Below are 19,755 nucleotides of genomic sequence, written 5' to 3'. Positions count from 1 at the left end.
AATCATAGTTACACACATTGATCAAAGTGTTAATATAGACACTTCTTTTCTTTTGGATAAACTGAAACTAATTGAAAAAGGAGAACAGAGAAAAATAAAACAAAAACTACACCAACGCACAAAGCCACTAAAGGAAAAGAAAAGGAAATCACATAAGAACTAAATCAGCCTGAACAATGCTTAAATTCAACAATGTGTACTCGGTAAATTCATCCCAGTTGGATTCTTTTTGTTATAAAAAAAGGTAACAATTTATTGTAGACTACTAGGTAACTAAATTTGAAAATAAATGAAGAAAATGTAGAAACCACTCTACTAGCATCATATCAACTAATGTGAGATTTGATTTGGGAGAAGAAAAATTCAACCCAGTCACCCAGACATACAACAAAGAAAAACATTTAACCTACTTCGAACCATGTAAGACAGAATTTTGTATGGGCATCTAAAATTTCTTTGAGTAGATGTTTTTTCCAGTATCATGTTGTTCCATCCTAATCCATAGAGCTAGAACAAAGAGCATTCTAGTAGCATCACGTCAACTAATTTCGAATTTGATTTTAGATTAAAATATCTCAACCCAGACATACCAACAAAGCAAGCATTTAAACCTGGTTTAAACCTGTTTTGTTCCATACTAAGCTAAAAAACTAGAATAGAGAGTTTCGAATTTGGGTTTTTGTTTACTGACTGTAAGTAATAGAAGTATGCATCTATATCAATGCATTCATTTTTTTTTATCTCTTTTGAGGGTCTTAAGCATTACTAATTTGAATGTTAGGCATGTATGTGTTCCTTGTCTCGTCTCTTGAGATTTTACATGCACTAATGGGGTTGCCGTATTTTATTGATCAAGAATTTCAAAAGTTTCTACTGCATGAATGCTTAGGTACATTCAACAGCCATCAGATCAAACTAGAGTAAAGGAAGTGTAAATGAAAAAATCTTCTAATATACACAAAACCAAAATGCATGAACGATAATTGTATCGGTTGGGATCAACAAATAGCCAAGCCTGATCTAGCACATCCTAATCTTAAAATACTTATGCATTAGTGAACCTAACTTAAAGTAAGAAATATAACCCAAACTTGTGGTGATTGAAGTGTATATCTTTTCTCAGAAAATAAGAAATATAAAAAAAAAAGAAAATTAGAAAAAATTGAGCACATGCAACATAATGGGCTTTATACCATTTTTGTGTACTGTTATAAAAAATCAGAAGAAAAGGGGCTGAGATATTAGTAAATAATTTTGAGATTTAATGAGAAAAACAGTTAATGTTTGGGCTGGAGAAGAAAGTCATGGGGGATTTTTGCTTTGTCTTATTGTTTTCATTTTTCATGGAAAAGTGCACTTTCTTTATGAACTTGAAATTCCAATAAAATGTGTCTGTGTCTGTGAGGGGTTCTAACAGAGTTTTGATGCTCAGTTCTAACAGAAGTTTAGGGAATGTAATCAATTGCAAATGAAATCATCAATCAAATAACATTTAAAGCAAACCAATGCTAAATAAAAAGAAAGAAGATTTGAAGAGTTGCTACAAGATCAATTAATAGGAATGATACCATAGAGTTCAAAACAGAGCATAAATTCAATGAAGCATGTAAGGTAAATTCATCCTAGTTAGGGTTCCTTTTGTCTTAAACAAGTCATAATCTACTGTATGGCAAGACTAAGACAAGAAATTTTGAGATATAATGAAAAATTAAAGAACCTGAAAAAAAAATCTCTTTATGAGCCTGGAATTCCAGTAAAATTAACTGTTTCCTTTGTTTTGTTTTGAAAGAGAGAAAATGAGGAAATGAAAAGAGATAGAGAGAAATTTAGGTTTACTATTCTTTAAAAATAAATAATGGATTGAAATCTATTCATATGATTAATAAAATCCAAGAGTTTTGATGCACAGTTCTAACAGAAGTTGGCACAATAAATTCAAGAGGGAAACCTTTAGAGTGTAGACACAATTTCATCTTCTTATAAGTATAGGGAATGTAATCAATTGCAAATGAAATCACGAATCAAATAACATTTAAAGAAAACCAACACTTAATAAAAAGGAAGAAGAGTTGAAGAGTTGAATGCCTAAAATTTCAGCCACAAGATCAATTAATAGAATGATACCAAGAAATAATGACAAGGAACAACCAATGAGTAGCAAGGAAAATAAAAATCCATGGTGGCTGGTTTGACTTTGTTAATTTTAATTATGCACGGATCTCACATTCATACATTGATCAAATTCTCAAGTAATGTATACATATACAAAGATATTTTTTTTCTTTTTTCAAGGATTAGTTGAAACTTGTTGAAAAAGGAAAACAAAGAAAAGCACAACAAACACTCCACCCAAGGAACATAAATCAAAGGGTCCAAAACAGAGCATAAATTCAATGAAGCATAAAAGATAAATTCATCCCAGTTAGGGTTCCTTTTGTCTCAAACAAGTCATAATCTACTGTATATTAGGCAAAGACTAAGACAAAAAAAATTGAGATATAATGAAAAAATTAAAGAAATGATTGGATTGGGGACAAGAAAGTGGGGTAATTTTCACTTGCCTTTTCTTTTAATTTTTCATGGATGAGTGTCCTTCTTTATGAACCTGAAATTCCAGTAAAATTAATTATTTCCTTTGTTTTGTAAGAAAATGAAAGAGAGAAAATGAGGAAATGAAAAGAGATAGAGAGAAATTGAGGTTTACTATTCTTTAAAATAAATAATGGATTGAAATCTATTCATATGATTAATAAAATCCAAGAGCCCTAATTTGGGATTGAACCTCTAACTCAATGGTTAAGGCTTTTTCATCAACCTGGAGGTCGGAGGTTCAATCCCATCTTACATACCAAAAAAAAAAAAACAAAAGCCAAGAGGAGAGACAGTCGTGTACCTTCTCCAGAGTAGTCTTCAAACCCTCGAGTCATTTATCCATATTAGGGGGATGTGTGAGATATTGGGCCAATATTGGCCTCCGTCCTTTTGACACTGTTTCTCTACTTCCGGACAGCCATCAATTTGTAATCTCAGAAGCGTGGTGGGCAGCCCTTCCTCCGGCAAGGAAAGGAGTTGAGGACAATAACGAATGGTCAATTTTTTGAGGGAGGTGAGGTTCTTCAACATCCCCTTGGGCAGGGATTTCAGATTATCACACGAAGTGATATAGAGGGTTTTAAGCGTGGGGGGCAGTAGCATGCTTGGAGAGAATTCGAGCTGTGAACATCGACAAATATACAAGGTTTGGAGGGATGTAAGGATTTTAGAAAAGATCTCAACATTATCAACAGAGAGATATGGAAGCATGTCGAGCATTCCCTCTGGAAACTGCTGCATTAGAGGGCACTTTCTAATTTGCATTCTACGGAGGCCGATGATGTTTGGCAATGACTCTAGTTGAGGACAGTTAAAAATAAATAATCCTTCGAGGGAGGTGAGGTTATTACGCATCCCCTTGGATAGGGATTTGAGATTAGGACAGTTGGAGATATCGAGAGATGTAAGCGCGGTGGGTAACTCCTCCTCGCCTGCCAATGACTCCAATTGCGGACAATTTCTAATTACCAAGACTTTGAGGGATGTAAGGTTGTTGAAAATCCCCTTGGACATGGATTTAAGATTAGAACATGAGAATATCGTAAGGAATTGAAGAGTGATGGGCAGTTCCTCCTCTGGCAAGAATGGGCATTGAGTAACCAAGTCCAGACGTTGGAGGGAACTCAGTTTCCCTAGCCCCCTTGTAGGCATACACTTGAGGCTCCCACAACCGTTGCATATAAAGAGAGATCTAAGCGTGATGGGAAGGCCCTCCTCGTCGTCTCCCAATGACTGGAGTTTAGGACACCGCTTAATTTCTAAATATTGGAGAGAAGGAAGGTCATGCAACCCGACCTCCTTTGGCCAAGACACCAACTCGTTATAGTCACTGACCTCCAATTTCTCAAGTACGGTTAAGGGTTGAAGAAATCCAGGGGGTAAGGATATCAAGCCTTTAATATAGCGAATTTGTAATGACTTTAGAGTAGTGAGGCAAGGAACCGAGGCCAATACCATCTCATTACAGTCTCCTAATTCCAAATTATTAATGGATGGGAGGTGGGGAAATCTCTGCAGCTTAGGACAATTTGATATTTTTAGTGTACCAAGGCATGGCATGTCCCCTTCCCTTGCTCCACACCATTCCTCCAAATTCGGCATGTCTACAAGCTCTAACTCCTCCAATGATGGAAAACCCTTAATAACCTTATTGGACCCACCAATAAACTCACCTTCAATATGTTTCAATCCATCCATTCCATTAATATTGAGCTTCTTGAGGAAAGGTAGCTGCCCAAGGGGTGGAATCTGTTGGCAATTCAAACATCCAACGAGAGTAACTGTGCTCAGATTCATCAGATTATCGTTCATCATCCACCTTGGGAAACTAACACCACCATATGATGAAATCTTTAGGGTTTTGAGGTTGGTGTGAGGTTGGAGGCTTTCAAGTACCTCCTCATCAACTGCAGCATCTCGTGGATTATCATTGCTCCATTCCAACGTCAACTCATCAAGGTGCTCTTTCTTCTTCAAATTGGCTTCTTTGCCTTCCTTCTCATCTATCACATTCTCCAAATTTGAAATGCGAATACTTCCCCTCAACTCTGTCAAGTTCTTTAACTCCCTTATTCCACATCCACTTTCTTTGCCCACAACAAATATAGTCAGTGTTTGAAGACTTATTAATTTCCCAAGTTCTGGCGGCGTACGAATCTTACGACCCCAAAATGCAAGATGCCGTAAGTTAATTAGGTTGCTGGTGGACTTTGGTAACTCAATAAGTAGCATGCAATCACCGAGTTTTAGTGTTTGCAGATTATAGAGGCTTGCTATTGATTCCGGCAAGGTTACAATATTTGTATGAGAGAGATCAAGGTACCTCAAAAATTTTAATTCGCCAATAGAATCCGGCAATTCTCTGATATAAGTACCATCCAAATCTAACACCCGTAAGCATCTCAATTTTAGGAAGAAATCATGAGCAACTTGCTTAGTGAGTGTTTCGTACCTTGGCGGTAGTAGAAATGTGCGCAATCTCTCAGATTCATGAAAGGACTCAAAAATTCGTGAGTGTTCATCACATTGCCATACTGATGCATGACGAACCTTTGTAGCGACATTCCAAGAGTCAATGCTATTTTTTATTCTGAAGTATTCGTCACCAGAAATGGATTGCGCAAGGTCATGAATTAAGTCATGCATCTTGTAGCGTGATCTGTCCAACCGTTCAAAATATTGAAAGAAGGACCTCGACATCAAGTCATCAAAATACTTGAAACCTATGTCTTCCAATCGCTTCCTTCTATCAGATTGGATAAATCCTTCTGCAATCCAAAGTTGGATTAGAGTGTCCTTGTCAAATTCATAATCCTTTGGAAACAGGGAGCAATACACAAAGCATTGTTTCAAACATGCAGGTAAGTGATCGTAGCTAAATTTGAGTACTGGAATAATATCATTTCTCATCTTTGATATTTCCCACATTTCACTTTCAAGGATATTTTTCCACTCTTTCTCATCCGTATTTGAACGTAAGAGACCTCCAAGAGCTTCTATTGCCAAAGGCAACCCATTGCACTTTTTCATGATCTCCTTTCCAATTGCTACTAAGTTTGGAGATACATCTGAGCTTCCCACTATGAATGCCCGTCGTGTAAACAAAGACCAGCTGTCACCCTCATCTAAACAACCCAAATTGTAGGCGGGAATTGTGCCCATGATTCTTGAAACCTCTGAACTGCGAGTAGTTATTATAATTTTGCTTCCGTTTGCCCCAGAACTAAATGGGGACTGTAGCCTATCCCAGTCACTATGATTCTCATTCCATACATCGTCTAAGACGAGTAGAAATCTCTTGCCACTCAATTTTTCCTTGAGGCTAACTTGAAGTGGATCAATTTCGTTAAGATCACAAGAGTTCTTTGTCACTGATTCCATAATTGCTTTTGTTAGTCTACACATATCAAAATCTTCAGAGACGCAGACCCATCCTCGAACTGAAAAATGATCTCCCACCCTTTCATCATTGTAAATAAACTGGGCGAGAGTTGTCTTTCCGAGGCCCCCAATGCCGACAATAGGAATAATAGATATATCCTTGGACGACGATGACGACGACGATGTGGATTCATCCAGTAGCAATTTTACTATCTTCTCTTTATCCTTATCCCGACCGAATATATTTGATTCGTTTATTAAGGAGCTAGTCAGCGATTTCCTTTTTATTTCACGCGGCCTCCCTCCATCTTCTTGTGTGAGATGAAGGTCATGCCTCTCCTTTGCAATTTTATCCAGTCTCTCCTGAATTTCCTTCATCTTCTGTACGGTCGTCTTATCTCGAGACAAAAATGGGATGGAATTAAGAAGAGTAGAAAAGAAGTTGTATACCTGATGCTTCCTCTTTCTGAATTGATTTCCGCCTTCCAATTTTAATCGGAGCACGTCCGTTGCAAACTCTTCCACTACATCATCAGCGTCATATGCAACATCCTTAAGCTTTCGAAGCCAATCTTTCACTTCATTACTCGTTACTTGCTGTTCTTCAGCATCTTGAAGCACAGCTTGAATTGTGGATAATGTGCTGGAAAGGTTTTTGATCTCCTCATCAATACCCCACAGTAATTTAATCTCTTTTATGGATTCCTCCAATTTGCCAACGATTGCATCAACAAGAGGGGATAGTAAGTAATCCGCCATACCTTGTTCTAGTATTGGAGAGACAAACTAAAAAATTGTGCTTCAAAAAAAAGCAAGATTAGAACAGTAATATAAGAACTCAAAACGCCTCTTTTAGAACAGAGAGCCTCTTGCAGTGGGGGAAAATAAGTAATGAATCATTATTTTCCTCATGTTCAATATGACCCACAAAAAGCATCACACGATAAAAAAAAACCCGCATTAAAAGCTCTGTTTCTACGTTCTTTTGACGAAAAATGGGTGTATGATAAATTCACCCTCTTTTATGTATGAATTCACCCAGTAATTTTCAAAATGGACGGTGCAGCCCACACCATAGGATGATCCAAACCGTCCATTTAATGGGCCAAAACGTAAATAGATTGTGCCAAAAAAAAAATCATTACCGTAGGATGATTCTAACCCTCCGATCTAAAGAGGGACTCAAATTGTGAAAAATTCTATAGATCGGACAGTTGGATCATACTATGGAAATGATTTTTGGGGCACAACCTATTTACGTGTGGCCCATCAAATGGACGGTTTGGATCATCCTATGGTATGGGCTGTACCTTCCATTTTGAAAAATTGGGGTGAATTCCTACATAGAAGGGGGTGAATTTATCACCGCCCGGAAAGAAAAGTAAGTTGATTGTGAGGCAAGACCAAAAAGAAAAAGATGCAATAATTCATCTGTGAGATGATCTGAAACGTTGGCTTGATTGACCTTGCTCTGGATCTCCTATATATATGCCCCAAAAATCATACAAATCTTTCCATCTTGACATCACATAGCATGGCCCATCAAATGGATGGATCAGATTAGTTAATGATGGGACACATATGTAATTCATGGGATCATACTAGTGGTCCATCTCAAATCGTTAGCATAGCACCAGTGGGGAGATTTTTACTAATCAAATGAGGCCCATTTAAGCACTAGTTAATGTTATCAAACAATAGTTAAGAAAAGCAAAATTTAATTGTGCCATTAATAGTCAAAGATGCAATAATTCATCTATCCCATTCACGTGCTCAAGCCAATGAGCACCGTACATTAGAAACAAGCTAAGGTGGAGGGCTCAGTTGAAGAAAGATAAAAAAATCTTAGTACGAGTTTCATACCGGGCAACAAGAAATAACTAGGCAAAACTTGGATCACTACTGGAATCAAATGGAGAAGCTCCAAAAACAAGATTAAAACTCTAAGATTATAGCTTCTCTACAACATGATAAAGTTTATACTCGTTTTTTTTTCTTCAAATCAATCATGTTTAGAGCTTTCCAAGAAAAACTAAGTCGTTGATTTTTTAGGCCTTAATCTTACTCTATGGCATGAGACCATGGCCTCGTGGCCCTTCAGATAATAGAAGCAAGTCCTCATCTGTGACCTGATTTTGATTATAATATTAATCTTGATAGTTTATGTATCCAAAGTCGGCAGTTGGGACATACGAAAAAGCTTTTAATATCAGAAAAAACCAAAAAAAATTCAATGCTTACCAAACATGTCCTAAATTTCCATGCCTACCAAACATGTCCTAAATTTTCAACAAAAGCAAAGAAGATTTCAAATTTTACAAAACAAAATCATGGAAAATGAGTATCCAAAGTCTACAAGGGCAGTTGGGACATACAGAAAAGCTTTTAATGTAATATCTTGTATGATTGAATCCATCAATTTGGCAACGATTGTATCAACAAGAGAAGACAGTAATAGATCTGCCATACCTTCTTCCTGTATTGGAGAGAAAAACTAAAGAAAGCAGCAATGAACTAACAAATTGTGCTTCAAAAAAAGCAAGATTAGATCACTATGAACTCAAAACACCTCTGTTTTTTAGCACAGAGAGCCTCATCACTATGAACTCAAAACACCTCTGTTTTTTAGCACAGAGAGCCTCTCGCAGTGGGGAAAAACCAGTAATGGATCATTCTTTTGACGTAAAATGGGTGTAAAACAAATTTTACAATGGAAGAAAAGTAAGTTTGATTGTGAGTGCCGGACCAAAAAGAAAAAGATGCAATAACTCATCTTTGAGATTTATGAGGCCTTGCTTTGGATCTCCATGCTCTGATGGGATCATACTAGTCGTCCATCTCAAATCGATAGTATAGCACCAGTGGGGAGATTTTTACTAATCAAATGGGGCCCATTTAAGCACTAGTTAATGTCATTGTTGCATGTGGCCGACAAGGAGCATCAAACAATACCAACCCACATTAAAAACACAAAGTTTGATTGTGCCAACACTCCATTAAAAGTCAACACCCCATTCACGTGCTCAAGCCAGCTAGCACCACACATTAGAAAAAAGCTAAGGTGGAGGGCTCACTTGAAGAGAGATTAAAAAAAAAATCCTAGTACGAGTTTCATCCTTTGCCAACATTAAATAACTAGGCAAAACTTGGATCAATACTGGAATCAAATGGAGAAAATCCAAGAACGAGTTTAGAACTCTAAGAAAATAGCTCCTCTACAACATGATAATGGTTGCACTCGTTGTTTTTTTCAAATCAATCATGTTTAGGGCTTTGCAAGAAAAGCTAAGTCGTTGATTTTTTACACCTTAATCTTACTGTTTGGCCATGAGACCATGACCATGGGACGATAGCCTTGTGGCCCTTCAGATAATAGAAGCAAATCCCCATATGTGACCTGATTTTGGTTGTAATATTAATCTTGATAGTTTATGTATCCAAAGTCTACAAGGGCAGTAGGGACATATGGAAAAGCTCATAAATATCAGCAAAAACAAAAAACCAATCCCAGGAACAATTTTCCATGCTTACCAAACATGTCCTAAATTTCATCAAAAGCAAAGAAAATTTCAAATTTTACAAAACAAAATCATGGAAAATGAGTCAGTCAATTATTAGAGAACTTATTTTCGAGGGCCCAATTGGGAGAGTCGCAGTCAATTTTCTGCTTGTATGGGATCATCTTTGTTTATGGATTGTGGCACATCATGATGGAAAGTGGGCCCATTACGACCCGTCAACTACGCCCAATTAATTTAGCTTAGTTTGTCCAGGCTATTAGGTGGATCCGGTGTCCTGTTTCAATATAGAAACAATCAAATGCTATTTTTGCACGAATCGCGTTTATTTGTTTTAAGGGATTTTTGCTGAGTAGTCCCTACATGGCAAAATAATTGCTTATTAGTCCCTAAGAAAAGCATACTATCTTAGTAGTCCTACTTTTAGAAAATATTTGCTAAAAGGTCCCTAAAACTCACCTACGTCAATTTTCTCCCTTAAAAATTATATTATGGCAAATTTACCCCCCAACCAATTTAATCAGTTTTAGCATTTTTTGATTTCCTTCCATTATTTTCGGGAAAAAACTAGGAAATAAGCAAAATATTATCTCTTCCAATATTGTCTTCGAAAATCTTGTAAAATCTTTCAAAGTTGTTAACGTTTTAGCCCATTTTGACTTTCCTTTGATATTGTCCCTTCTTCTTCTCCTAAGAATAGAAGCTAAACCCTAGTTCTTATTCCCAAAAAAAACTAAAACCCTGTTGTATTGAAACCGGTGCCGTGATCGATTGGTTTGTAAGAGATTTTTGGGAACTGTAGCAGCTCTTTAAATACATGATGGATTAGTGCTTCTCTTACAAAATGCCTTCCACTTAGGCCCCCATTGGATTGTAGGAATTTTATTGGAAAAGTTCAGAAAGGAAAAAAAATCTAAAATTTCTTATTTCTTACACATAAAAAAAGATAAGGTAAACTAACCCTATTCAATTTTTCAGTAAGGGACCTTAGGTTTATGATGTTATCCCTCTAAATTAATCAGACATAATTCCCCTCTAAAATCATTGAATGAAAAAATATTTCCATAGAAATAATTTTCCATCAGAGTTTTTTCTTGCAATCCAACAAAGACAGGAATTTCTTGAAAAGGTTAGAAACGAAAACTATTCCTAAAATTTCTAACTTTATTCCTACCCTATTTAATTTATTTTAGAGAGATTTTCAATTTATCTAATTCTTAAAATGATTTTTTTGTTGAAGGATTTTCGAAGAGAATATTGGAAGAGATAATATTTTGCTTATTTCCTAGTTTTTTCCCTGAAATAATGGAAGGGAAATAAAAAATGCTAAAACCGATTAAATGGGTTGGGGGATAAATTTACCGATTAAATTGATTGAGGGTAAATTTGCCATATTATAATTTTTAGAGGAGAAAATTGACGTATGTGAGTTTTAGGGACCTTTTAGCAAATATTTTATAAAAGTAGGTCTACTAAGATAATTTGCTTTTCTTAGGGACTAATAAGCAATTATTTTGACATGTAGGGACTAATCAGCAAAAATCCCTTGTTTTAATTATATGTGTATTCGTAGAGTAGTGGTCAAGTGGTCTCCTAGTAAAATAGGAATGAAGTGGTTCGGCTCTGTTTGGTTGCACAAAAGCCTGGCTATTTGTATCTGCTGGTTTTACTTGAGTTTTGGGTGCCACATCATTAATACTAGTTGCAGCCTCGTGCCTTGCACAGGAATGAAAAACAACATTTCACCTCAAAACTTCGATATAAACAATGTTACACGGGAATAAAAAATAGTGTTTCATTTAATATGAATGAACATAAATGCTTTCTTAAAGACAAATTAAAAAACATTACTTTAGAGTTTACCTGATCCATGCGATATTTTAATTCAGAGAATGGATTAGCAAGTCCATGATCACAGATGAATAGTTCAAATTGATCTGCCAAAACTGTATGCCTACAATAAAAGTTTGTTATTAAGGCCTTTCCACCTTGAAATGCAAGGCTAGCATGAAATACAAAGGAATATAGAAAATAGGAGGAGGATTTGAAAAGAAGCATAGAATAAGCACAAGTGTTATAAGCAAATGCATCACAAAATACATAGGAGAAAATTCACGAAAAGCACCCGCACACATATGTATGATATGCTCTTATAAAATATAGGTACTATTTTGATTGTCATAACAAATAGAACAACCAAGAGATAACATTTACGAACTTCAATATCAACGCAACAAAATCATCCGCAAACCTGAAACCTTACCTGTAGAGGATATGATTATTCAATCCAAAGGAAGATTTTTTCTGGTTGAAGAATATATATAGTGGCCGAAGTCCAAACATTGTGAGAGAGGGAGATGCTTAATAGATAATTTTTTGGGATTTAAATGCTAAATTTAAGGAATATTAAAATCCATTAGATTTTTTTTTTCTGATAACTGCTAGATTAATGGACAATTACAAGTCTTTTTAAAGAAAAGTGTAAATGGCGTGATGAATCCCAGATACGAATTGATGTAATTTTTATTTGAAGGATATATATCCGGTGAAGTTGAAACGTTGGCACCAACTGAGATTTAAAAAAAAAAACTCGTTTTATTCAGTTCCGGTATAAAACGATGTTTTGAACAGCCCATCGTTTAAAACAGTAATTTTTTTAAAGAAATCGTATAAAATGCGTATGGACGTTTTTTTCACTTTTTTCCTTCTTTTTTCCAAGTTTATCCTTTGCCCTTTCTTCCAAGTTTTTGCTTCATCATTCAATCCTTTCTTAGATTTTTAGGGTTTGGGAAAACAGAGAACGAAGAGAAGAGGTTTCCTAGGGTTGAAGGGATCTATTGGGAGGAGAGGAGTTCTTTGATTTTTGTTTAGGGTTTGCACAACAGAACAGGGTTTGAGTCAAGGGAAGGTTTGTATTTTTGTTCTCGTTTTTGAGGATTTTACAGAGGAGTTTTCAATTAGGGTTTGGAAAATAAGACGGGAACGGAGAAGAGAGAAGAGAAGGAGGAGAACAGAGCTTCCCCTTTCCGACACCACCAACGCTGCCTCAGATCCCTTTCACCTTTGGCACCACTCCAACCAGTTCCAGCGGCCGTCACTTCCGGAAACAATCTTCATCGCCACCGGCCATGTCCATCAAACCCCTTTCATCTTCATCCATCTCCACCGCCTCTTGTCAATCATCTCAGCCACTTCCACCTCCACCTCCACCTCCACCATCAAACCCTCTAGAAAAAAAGAAAAAGAAAAATAGAGGAGAAAAGAGAGATGAAACATGATCTTTTTTTAAGAGAGATTATGTTAAGGGTTTGCAATTATTTGTCGAACATGGATGTCAAGCTATCTGGATTGCTTTTGATACATGGTTTACTGAAGTGGGTTTCTATGCGTAGAGGTGCTTTTGGATATTGTTATTATTTCTCTTGTATGATGAACTGGATTTTAACCACCACTCCAACCAGTTCCGGCGGCCATCACTCCCGACAACAATCTTCATCACTGCCGGCCATGTCCATCAAACCCCTTTCATCTTCATCCATCTCCACCTCCTCTAGTCAATCATCTCAGCCACTTCCACCTCCACCTCCACGTCCACCATTAAACCCTCTAGAAAAAAAAAGAAAAAGAGAGGAGAAAAGAGAGATGAAACATGATCTTTTTTTAAGAGAGATCCTGTTAAGGGTTTGCAATGATTTGTCGAACATGGATGTCGAGCTATCTGGATTGCTTTTGATACATGGCTTACTGAAATGGGTTTCTATGCGCAGAGGTGCTTTTAGATATTGTTATTATTTCTTTTTTATGATGAACAGGATTTTAACAGAACTTAATCCAATATTTAGGTTTTCCTAGGTATATGTTAATCTGTGAAGGTTCTGGACTTCAAGATTGAAAGATGGTATCTTGAGGCTCGATATTTGAATATTTTATTATATATTATGATAATGTGTTTATGTTCCTCACATTGTGGCCTCATCTCATATTAGGGTTATCTTGTCTCTCGCTTTCATTTCAAAGAAAAACTTGATAGGGAGAAAAGAGAGATCTAGATCTTTTCTTTTTTAGGGTTTGCAAAAAGAACTAAACAAAGAAATAGAAGAAGAGAGACCATATTCTACCTTTTTTGGAGTCACGGACACACCCGCTTTTTTTAATCCGTTTTTTTAAAAGCAAAACATATTAAAGTCGTTTTTTTCATTAAACGTATTTTTGGTGTTTCCGTTTATTTGACCGTTTTATTGACTACGTTTTTTAAACAAAACCGTATTAAACCCGAATTTTTCCTGTCCCGTTTTTTGCCGTATCACATTTTGCTAACTATGATTTAGAGGGAGAAAACAGGAAGGATACATATCCGGTGAAGTTGAAACGTTGGCACCAACTGAGATTTAAAGAGAGAAACAGGAAGGATATATATCCGGTGAAGTTGAAACGTTGGCACCCATTGAGATTTAGAGAGTGAAACGGTTCAGATAGAATTTTTTGGTAGTTAACTGCTAAATTAATGGACTATTAAAAGTCTTTTAAAGGAAAGGGCAAACGTCATTTCAGAAGAAAGAGGGTTTTACTTATATAAAAACGAAAAAATATAAAAATGTTGGGCCCAACGTGCAGGACTCTATTTTACTTAGATATTATTAGATGTTCTGTTTGGTTGGCATTGAACTAATGAACCCTCCTTATCTGATGGCATGCCACTTGTCTCCTATCAACAAATTCCAATTAAAAAACTACAAAAAGTGGTTTTTGCTTGGATTTCTCAAGGAAAGATGCTCTCTCTGTTTGAATATTGGTAATGAAACCCCTAACCACTGCTCCATGCAGTTGACAACCAAAACTACTTACTACTATTCTATAGGTAAGTTCTAGGATAATCTAAGGCTTGTCTCATTTTGCTGACTGAGGTAAATTCTGTAGTGGCCAAAACCTATCGCTAATAATACCCACCAATCTAGAAATACCTAAGATCATGCACAAACAAGATGGAGAAAATATATGCCAACAAACCACAACCACCAACGGGAACCAAAACAAACAACCACAAGAAGACAAGAATATATGTGGTTCACCATATTGGGCTACTCCACGGACAAGGCAACACGCAATCCACTAGTTAGAACCAAGATCATGGGTAACCACAATGCGCTAGATTTTCTCCTCTCACTTTGAGGAACAAATAACCACCTTGATTAACCGAAAAGAAGAAGAGAAATCCTAGTTTTTGTATCACCACAAAAAACCCTCCTAGAGCCACAAGAGGACCGCGCCATAAACTTCCGTAAAAAATCTTTCGGAAAAAAGCGAATGACATTTTGCAATCCTACAGGCTTAGTATATATCAGCAGTATTCCAGGCCCATGCTATGCATGGGTGTAAAATGTTGGACCCACCCCACCGAAACATGAGGTGCAAGAAGGGGTAGATGTAAATACCCGAAAATACCCCTTAGTAAAATTTTTGTTTCCCCTTGTTAAAGAGGGGCATTTTTGTCATTAAGTGTTAGAATTAGATTAGGGCTCTTTTAAGAAAGCCTATAAATACAATCTCTTGTGGAAATTAGGGATCTAAACAAGCCCTAGATGTTTTGTTCAGCCCCAAGAGAGGAAATTCGTGAAGGAGAAGAAGGAAATCTCAATTTGGAAGGAGAAAACACGAATCAGGGTAGATCAAGCAAAGGTTGCTTGAAGCATTACACGCTAGGTATCTAGTTTGGAATACCTAGTTTGTTGCCTCTAGCCCCTATATATAGAGATACACTAGGGTTATTGACTGGTTAATGGACTCTAGCCCATGTAGGCCCACTACACCAGTCCATTATCTTATTGGGCTTATATTAGAACATAATAGGGTTATATTATATACCCAACAATCTCCTCCTATGTTCTACATATAGCACAATCCAATAAATAGATAATGTGATGATGTCCAAACAAAATATTGAATCATCCATATCACCATATCAAAGAAGATCTGTAATCCAACTGAAAACAAGAATACTTCTAAGAATAACCAAGAGTTTTAGAAATAATCTAAATTCAAACAAAAGCAGTTTCACATGTAAGTGAACTATTTTTTTAATTGAAAAGAAAATAATAGTCCCCACTGCTCTATAAGGATTCACTCATCAAGTAAGTCATCCTCATCAAAATCCAGATTAAGGCAAGCTCCTCTATTTTCGACAATTCATGTAAATTACCAAATATGAATTTCATGAAAATGAATCCAATAATTTGTGTTAAATACAAAAGTATCTAGTTTTACTAGAAGAACTTAGTACAATTTCATAGTGGCTGAAAAATAAATATCAATAAACATCATTGTCAAGTTTCAATACAAGAACAAGACCAAAATAGTTTCTTTTGCAAAGAACCATTCACCATTGTCAAGTTTCAATACAAGAACAAGACCTAAATAGTTTCTTTTGCAAAGAACCATTCCATGTTTCCATTTGGAATGTTACATCCATCATATCCAAATTGAGTTAAGCTGTATCATCAAGTTTGGAAGGAAACAACCTTTCCTAAGAAGACATGTCATCAAATGTGGAATGACATAAAGACAACTGTAAACATCATTGAAACATATCAAGTGCTTATCTTGGCCAGGAGAGAGAGAGAGATTCAAAAAATTCAAAATAACATTGATGTAGGTTAAGACATGTCTACACAGTCTTTAACCCCATCTCCCTCACAGTTTTGAATATTCGATCTTTGTTCAGTCCCTTCGTAAGAGCATCGGCCATATTATCATTCGATCTCACATCAATCAAAGTGATAATATCCTATTCTATAATATAATTCAGCGTGGCATGTTTCAACCTGACATGTCTTCTCGTACCATTAAAGAGTGAGTTCTTTACAATCATAATTGTAGCTTGATTATCACAGAACAAACTTAAAGAGTTAATCTTTAAATGGGTCAATGGAATGTCCAGGATTAGATCTCTTATCCACTCTGCTTCATCTCCTCAGAAGCTAGAGCATAAAGTTCTGATTCCATAGATGACAGAGCAATACAAGTCTGTCTCTTTGACTTCCATGCAACAGCTGCTCCACCCAGTGTAAATACATAACTACTGGTAGATTTACTATCTCCTAATTCTGAGCCCCAAGATGCATCGGAATATCCTTCCAGGATAGGAGGATGACCATTATAACATAGAGCATATCCTTGAGTACCCTTAAGGTATCTCATCAGCCTCATAAGGGCATCCCAGTGCTCATGGCCAGGATTACTAGTGAAACGACTCAGTATGTCAACTGTAAAGGCTATGTCTGGTCAGTGCAAGTCATCGCATACATGAGACTACCAATCAGTTTAGAATAATCCAACTGATTCACACTAGCTCATTCATTAGGTCTCAGTTTTTTGGTATAATCAAATGGTGTCTCAATCGGTTTACACTCACTGTATCCTCATGTAGAAAGTAGTTTCTCAAGATAATGGACTTGGCTAAGAGTGATCCCTTGCCTTTCAAAACTTACTCTCATTCCAAGAGTGATGTCTACCACACAAAGATCTTTCATGTCGAATTCTTTAGCCAATATTAATTTCACGTCACTCACTACAGAGAGATCGGAACCAAGAATCAACATGTCGTCTACTTACAAGCAAATAATTGCGACCTTATTCGACACAGAACGGAAGTAGAGGCATTTATCTGAGTAACTGGTCTGAAAACCAAAGCTCTTTACTATCTTGTCAAATTTTTGATGCCACATTTTAGGTGTTTGTTTAAGACCATACAAAGATTTGTTTAACTTACAGACTTTGTGCTCAAAACCTTACATGACAAATCCTTCTGGTTGGTTCATGTAGATCTCCTCTGTGAGGTTTCCATTCAGGAAAGCTGTCTTTACATCATTTGATGCACAACATATTGATCAATAGATGCCAAAGCAAGAAGAATTCTTATCGTGGACAAATGACAGACCGATGAGTAGACATCAAAATAGTCTATCCCACTGACTTGAGTATAGCCCTTAGCTATTAAACGTGCTTTATACTGAGTTATTGTTCCGTCAGGATTAAGTTTCTTCTTCAAAATCCATTTACAACCCACAATCTTAGCCCCTTTTCGCAAATCGACTAGCTGTCAGGTTTATTTTGTAACAGAGAGCTCATTTCATCATCAATGGCTTCTGCCCATAACAAATAGTCCCTAGATCTCATCACTTCCTTATAAGATATGGATCATTCTTTAAATGGTAGGTCATAAAGTCCTCACCAAAATTCTTGGGTACGCTATCTCTTGTACAAACTCTTAAAAGTTCTGATTCAGAAGTCAGCAGGTGTCAGAAATATTTTGTTCAGACTCTACATGCGATTCTGTAACCATCTCTGTATCGCCTGGTATGGTCAAACCATGGTCTCTAAGAAATTTATTCTCAAAGAATACTGCATCTCTATATGCTATAACCATATTGGTAGATAGATCCAAAAACCGATCAACAGTACTATCTTCTGCACCACCTAGAAATACACAAGTGTTGGTTCTAGGTCCTACCTTAGGTCTCCTAGGGTCTTGTATCCTCACATGATCAATACAACCCCAAGTCTTAAGAGTGTCATATCTACAAGGATGTTTATGCCATAACTCATAAGGAGTAGAGGTCAACTTAGAGTGTGGTACTTTATTCAGGATGTGATTTGCAGTTAAAGATGCTTCTCCCCAATAGCTAGTAGGCATGCCAGCTGTCAATAACATAGAGTTTAACATTTCAGTTAACGTCATGTTCTTACGTTCAGCTATGCCATTAGATTGACGTGAGTAAGGAGCAGTAGTTTCAAGGATTAGGCCCTGAGAGACACTTAATTCCTTGAATTGTGTCAGAGTGTATTCTCCTTCTCTATCACTTCTAAATTACTTAATTTTTAAGTTCAATTGATTTTCAACACGATTCTTAAAAATTTTAAATTTATCAAAAGCTTCATCTTTCAATTTTAATATGACAATATCTAGATAAATCGTCTATAAAAGTGATTAAATACTTCCGACCACCTCTAGTAGTGAAACTTTTAAAGTCACAGAGGTCATAATGTATTAACTCAAGAAGTAGTGTGCTTCTAGAAACCGAACGAAAATGTTTTCTAGTGATCTTGGTTTGTGCATACACTTCACATCTATCAAATCTAATCAATGTATCTAAAGGTATATTATAAGTTTTAGCAAGTTGTACCATCTTCCTATAGTTCACATGTCCCAATCTAGTGTGACAACTTAGGATCAATCAAAATGGAACTAACCTAACTAATTGTATCAGTTGCTAAACTCAATCTGTACATACCATCGATCAAGAATGCGCAGCCAAAATAAAAAGAGTTAACAGTTAAATTTACACTACCACCCAAAAAAGAAGAACACATGCCAGCATTGTCTAAAAGACTAATAAAAATTAAATTCTTTTGAATAGCAGGAACTACTTTAACATTTTTTAATGTTAGTATTTTACCTGAAGAAAGGACCAAGTTCGCAGTTCCAGTGTGAGTCACCTCCACCTCTGTCTCACTAGCCACTGTAATGGTCTCTTTCACTCCAACAACATCCGTAAGTAGTTTCTTCAAGTTGCAAATATGGCAGGTGGCTCCTGTATCTAACCACCAGTCTGAAGAGGTACTTTTCTTACCGTTGCCCAACATAGTAACTGAAATCCAAGTGTGACAACCCAAGAAGAGAGGTGAATTGGCAATTTAAAAATCTTTGGCTAAATTAGGTGGATTATTAAAATTAATTTACTAATTAAGCAATTATTGATCTAACCCTTGTTCAAATATTCAAGATGATGAAAGGTAGGGATTAGATGTTTACTTTAAGCATGCATTCACTAACCCTTGTTCGATTAATACATAAACATAAGTTAGGCTAGAGATTACCAATCACTACCTGTGCAAGAGAAGAAGGAGAAGAGAAGCAACCAGAAGGAACACACGATTTATAGTGGTTTGGTCTATCACAAGACCTACTCCACTCTTCCAAGTTTCACCTCCTTAGAAACTCCACTAAAGTTGAGATTCTTCAATAGGCGAATCTCCAAGCCGTACACCCAACTCCTCCAATCTCCAAAGGGGACAAACCCTTTCTGCACGAAGCCTTGTCGAGGGGACACACCCTCTTACAACAATTCACCTTTGTTAACGGGCCGAATCGGAGACCCTCAAGTGCAATGAAGAAATAAAAAGAAAAGAACTCTCTTTGCCTCTTGATAGGCTGATTACTAACAATAAAGCTCTCAAACTCTCCAAAGAAAAGATACAAATGTAAGCT

At 36.4% G+C, this 19,755-nt stretch overlaps 1 protein-coding gene across 1 annotated transcript; it reads right to left on the bottom strand.

Moving 5' to 3' along the window:
* Nucleotides 1–2,557: 2,557 nt before the first annotated feature.
* Nucleotides 2,558–6,815, bottom strand: LOC143850513 (putative disease resistance protein RGA3). The gene is made up of 2 exons (XM_077359756.1): nucleotides 2,894–6,815; nucleotides 2,558–2,605 (listed from the first exon to the last, which is right to left on the bottom strand). The coding sequence occupies exon 1, from the start codon at nucleotides 6,730–6,732 to the stop codon at nucleotides 2,911–2,913; it is 3,822 nt and encodes a 1,273-aa protein (XP_077215871.1). The 5' UTR covers nucleotides 6,733–6,815; the 3' UTR covers nucleotides 2,558–2,605; nucleotides 2,894–2,910.
* Nucleotides 6,816–19,755: the final 12,940 nt, after the last annotated feature.

Source organism: Tasmannia lanceolata, unplaced genomic scaffold, assembly GCF_043159265.1.
Source record: "Tasmannia lanceolata isolate RefF3 unplaced genomic scaffold, GAP_Taslan_0.1 ptg000018l, whole genome shotgun sequence".
Classification (NCBI taxonomy): domain Eukaryota; kingdom Viridiplantae; phylum Streptophyta; class Magnoliopsida; order Canellales; family Winteraceae; genus Tasmannia; species Tasmannia lanceolata.
This window is presented reverse-complemented; position numbering and strand designations above follow the sequence as displayed.

Excerpts from the sequence above, each read along its gene's own strand:
- LOC143850513 (XM_077359756.1), bottom strand. The coding sequence starts at position 6,732 with ATGGCGGATTACTTACTATCCCCTCTTGTTGATGCAATCGTTGGCAAA.